General features: G+C 35.2%; 1 protein-coding gene across 3 annotated transcripts in view; it reads left to right on the forward strand.

The window, feature by feature from the left end:
• Positions 1 to 5393, forward strand: part of LOC106869455 (contactin) — a 47119-nt gene that overhangs the window by 26202 nt on the left and 15524 nt on the right. For all 3 annotated transcript variants that reach the window (XM_052974092.1, XM_052974093.1, XM_052974094.1), the window contains 3 exons: positions 974 to 1207; positions 3503 to 3608; positions 4655 to 4842. In XM_052974092.1, coding sequence (XP_052830052.1) covers positions 974 to 1207; positions 3503 to 3608; positions 4655 to 4842 — 528 coding nt within the window. The remainder of the gene's footprint in view (positions 1 to 973; positions 1208 to 3502; positions 3609 to 4654; positions 4843 to 5393) is intronic.

The raw sequence follows: 5393 nt of genomic DNA on the forward strand, positions 1-5393 counted from the left end.
CTACTACTACTACTACTACTACTACTACTACTACTACTACTACTACTACTACTACTACTACTGATAATAACAATAATAATGATGATAATAATAATAACAATAATGATAATAATGATAATCTCTGCAGAAAGCCTGCTTGTTTGGCACAGCAAGGCGTACAAGAAAGATATTAGCCACTAAAGCTGCGGAATGCAGTTTGATATCTGGCAATTTAAAACTGGCAGAACAAAAAGGAAATTCCAATTGAACGAAAGGAATAATAAATAAATAAATAAATAACATGATAAGAGTTCATTAGTGGGATCGCTTCAAAAACGTTTAAACTCTATTATCTTCAGCACCGTCGTAAGCGCAAAAGCGTTTGTTGAGTTTTGAAAATATTCCAGATGGATTTGTCTAAAGAGCGTCAGCATCAAGTTTATAAATCAAAATAACGCAATGTAGCGGCCCCATACAATATTTCTTCAACGGAAGTCGAGTTCACAGACACAAGGATATTGCAAAAAAAAAAAAAAAAAAAAAAAAAAAAAAAAAAAAAAAAAAAAGAAAAAATCAAACAAACAAACAACAAAAACAAAACAAAAGAAGACAATAAAAGACAAAGACAAAACAAAACAAACAATCCTATTTTTTTAAACTACGAGTATTTCGAACGGAATCGAAATTCAAAGAAGAAAAAATCTCAGAATCTTTAAACGTGCGTCTGGACAAATTCCTTCAACAAATATCGGACGAACTACCTATACCCAATTATATTTCGGCCAGCAACGACTCCTTACACGAGTAGGTTATTGTATACCTAAATATGATTTAAAAGTCTTTAGGCGTTAAGATAAACATGACCTAATACTGTCTGAGATCTACATAAGTTATCTAAATTATAAACACGCTATATATATTTTTCTTCTGAGTACTAGGTGGATGTGTGTATATAGAATATATACAAACCAACATATTTCATTTTGATTTGCAGAAGTAGTTTACAGATGGTATAAAGACGAACCGTGGAACTTCGTCTCGTCCAAGAGATTTCCAAACACGTTCCTGTCCAGAAACGGGAAACTTTATTTCTCCGAGCTAACTTCTGCCGATACCGGTTTGTATTATTGTCTGGCTAGTCTTGCACCCGATCTTCATTCAAGACTAAGTTCTGACAGTGGGACGGTTATGGTCAGCATGCCGACTCCTGTTGTTGTCAAAGACAATGGTAAGTGGTTTTTGTTATTTGTCTTTCTTTCTTCCAAATATAATTTATTGAAGTGTTTCAGACTATGACAGCTCAGTTGTGATATCCGCATAGCGTCGTCTCGTGATATGATATTATGTTATCGTGTTAACGCGACATTATGATATCGTGCTATTGTGATACATATCCTGTTATTATGATATCGCGATGTCGTGGTATCACCAACGTATAATATCGTGTTGTGGTATTCCCTTACTTATCTCAGTCATTGGACTGTAGCCGTGCTAGAGCATCACCTTGAAGGGTTTAGTCGCCGACCAACTGATCCAGTAAACCAAGTGTCTTCTATGACCAATAGTTATATATTAATGAAGCCAGCATTTAAATATGGTTATTGTTATGTTTGTTGTTGTTGTTTACGGGAGCAGAGTTATGGTATTCTACATATGATATTCTACAAATATTCTAATATATCATGCCTATTCGTGTTCATTGTTACATATCTACTTAAGTGAGTTTTTTTTAATCGGCAAGTACTATAGTGTCTATGGTTTCCTGAGAAGGACTAATAAGGTTGAAACGTATATGGAGTTGTCTCTCCTAATCACTGAAATAATAATAAAATATTATTGATATAATATTGTTTTTTCCTCCCTATACAATTATTTCTAATTACATTTTTAATTCTCATTGCATTATATGATTATAGAATATTATTATTGCATAAGCAGTGTGGTTGAGAAGTTCGCTTTGTAACTACGTGATTTCGGGTTCAGTATCTCTGCGCGGCATCATGCACAAGTATCCTCTACTATAGCGTTGGACTGACCAATGCCTTGTAGATTTAGTAGATGGAAACTGAAAGAAGCCTGTTATACATACATACGTACATACATACGTACGTACGTACGCACATACACATGTGTACATATAGATATATGTGTATATATGAGTGTCTACGCACCACGAATGACCATGGGATTGCACCTAAAAAGTTACCCTCCGAGGCACAAGTCTGGGCAAGGTCGTTTATGGAAGACTAGCAGTCGCCCATGCATACCGGCCTCCCCTCTCCACGCCACCAGTGTTATCCAAGGGAAAGGCAAAGGGGCCGATACAGCTTGGCACCTGTGACGTCGCAGCTCATTTCTACAGCTGAGTGAACTGGAGCAACATGAAATAAAGCGTCTTGCTCAAGAACACAACACACAGCCTGGTCCGGGATTTGAACTCACAACCTTACGGTCGTAAGCTCGACGCTCTAACCACTGAACCATACGTCTTCACTATATACATACATATATACAGTAAAGATCGGCAGTATAAGTATTAGATTAAAAAATACGTACCTGGATCAATTTGATGTGCTAAATATTTCAAGGCAGTGTCCCAACTTGGCCGTAGTCTGATGATTGAAACAAATAAAAGAATAAACGAGTATAGCTAATAGTGTCTTTTCCTTATCATTTATTAATTTCTTTTTAAATTTATAATTGTCATTGCATTATATGATTATATCATATTGTTATGTTGTATCCCAGGAGGGTAATTTTGCCAATAATAAACACACGCATTGATTCTATCAATCTTACTTTCACACAAACTTGAAGCAGATCTAGACTAGAGACGGCATACCATTGATGACGTCGCGAACGATGAAAGGTCATTGACAAACCTGATTGATTGGCCGATCGAACGGTTAAGCAAACAATTTATTAGTTAATTGGTTAAATAGCCAACCAATTGACAGATTAACAAATAATATAGAAATGAAATAGAACTAGTGCGTGTGTTTATTATTGACATAATGACCGTCCCGTGATACAACAAAATATGTTTCAAAACATGAGTTCATATCAAGAATCTTGTAAAACAAATGCAAAAAAAAAAAAAACGGAATGTATCATATGTAATTAAGTTTTTTTCTTTGCCATATAATCATTTCTAATAACATTGCAATAATTATTTCTAATTCATTGCAATGATTTATCTAATGTTGTCTTTTCTTCACTGCATACTTATTTATAATTACATATTTAATTACCATTGCATTAAATGATTATGAAATATTAATGATTCATCTAATGTCTTTTCTGCACTCCCACAGTTATTTATGATTAAATTTTAATTGTCATTGCATTAATTGATTTTAAAATATAATTAGTGATTAATCTAAATGTTTTTCCTCAGCGAATAATTATTCCTAGTTAAATTTTTTAATTGTCATTGCGTTAGATACGTTAAATTAAGCTTACCTGACTTACTGGTGAATCTCTCTTGTTGAAATCTTACTTGATATCCTCTTCTTGTTTGTAGCTGCTGCCATGAGAAATCCCGTCATTCACAATGACTTCATTGCTATCTTCCCCTCATCGGTTCTGCTAGGTGAAACCATTTCTATGGAATGTATGGCGTTTGGAAGGTATGAGAAGGAAGACATAGAATATGTAATATACAATTTATCGATTGAAGTTGTGGTGGTACTAATGGTAGAAGGGGCTGATATGTATTCCCAGTAACGGGTCAGTTTAAGCAGACTTAGTTTCATTTTAAGGGAACTGAATTGCTTTCTCTAGCTGGCCAAGCGACCACTTAGAGAAAATACTTTAGAAAATACTTTACTAGAAAAATATGTTATAAAACTTAAAATATCTAGGAACGATTATGTGAGTACTTGACGAATATTAACCTCGCAAATATATCTTGATAAGTCTTATCAAGACGTTTACTTGATGAGTTCTCAAACAAGTAGCTAGTAATTAGCTGAGACCAGTATCTATATAAAATATATGAATGAGAAGTTTAAATCTCAAATTATACTTTATATATCGTAAAGAATAATTATAAAAAAAATATTAAGATTATTGTAAATAATATTACAAAAAAACTTTATAAAGAATAATTATACATTATGAAGAAAATATATGTATATTCATCTCACGGTAAACCTTTTACGACATTTAGACGTTTCGGCGGCTTGCTGTTTCTTTAGTCGGTGTTGATAGAATATGTTGAAGGGCCTCTGTAGATTCTTGCATACATACACATATACATATGCATACATGCACATTCATACATTTATGGATACACACATAGGCATTGGTGTACATACATTCACATACACATACACACACACATATACATACACAAACATACATATATATACGCACATAGACATGCACATAGACATACATCTATGCATTTATACATAAATATATATATTTATGGTACACGCATATTCTCGTATAAATACATACATTCGTATATGAATACATACATATGCACGTACGTAAATACATAAATATACACACATACATATATAAGCTCACCATACACACATACATATATATACATACACATGCATACGTACATACATACACGCATACACACACATACATTCTTAAATATATATTAACCAATATAACTGCAGTTATAGTTCTAGCATAATGGGTCTGCTATCTTTTATAGCGAACCCCTCAAATATCACTGGACCCGAGAGAACAAAGGTATGCCTGACCGAACTAGTTTCTATAGCAACAACAGAGAACTTCGTATAGCAGACGTGAAGCTTGGTGACAGTGGTCTCTATACGTGTCACGTGAGAAGTGGATACACGTGGATGTCTACGAGAAAATCTGCTTACCTGAAGATAGAAGGTTAGTTGTATATTGTTTTGGTGGCCTTGTGTTAGAGTTGTTGTTGTTGTTGCTGTTGTTCAGTGGTAGCGGTAGCGGTAGTGGTGGTGGTGGTGGTGGTAGTGGTGGTGGTGGTGGTGATAGTGATGGTGATTGTAGTGGTGGTGGAGGTAGCGATGGTGATTATGGTGATAGCGTTGGTTGTGGTGATGGTGGTAGTAAATGATGTTTGTAATGGTGATGGTAGACGTTGTGCTAGTTGTAATGGGGGCATTGGTAATTATGGTGGTACTAATGGTGGAAGGGTAGTTGTATTTGTAGTACTGCTGGTTGTTGTAGTAGAATAATGCATGGTGTATGTGTGGAGGTGGCAGTGATGGTGTTAGTCGTGGTGATTGTAATGTTTGTGGTAATGATGATGGTTATTGTGGTAGTGGTTGTTGTTGTTATGTAGTGGGGGTGATGGTGTTGATGGTGGTGGTGGTGAACGTTGTGGTGGATGTGGTGGTAGTGGTGGTAGCGGTGGTGTGGCGGTTTGTGGTGGTGATAGCGGTGGTAGTGGTGATAGTGGC

The sequence above is a fragment of the Octopus bimaculoides genome, chromosome 17, assembly GCF_001194135.2.
Source record: "Octopus bimaculoides isolate UCB-OBI-ISO-001 chromosome 17, ASM119413v2, whole genome shotgun sequence".
Classification (NCBI taxonomy): Eukaryota; Metazoa; Mollusca; class Cephalopoda; order Octopoda; family Octopodidae; genus Octopus; species Octopus bimaculoides.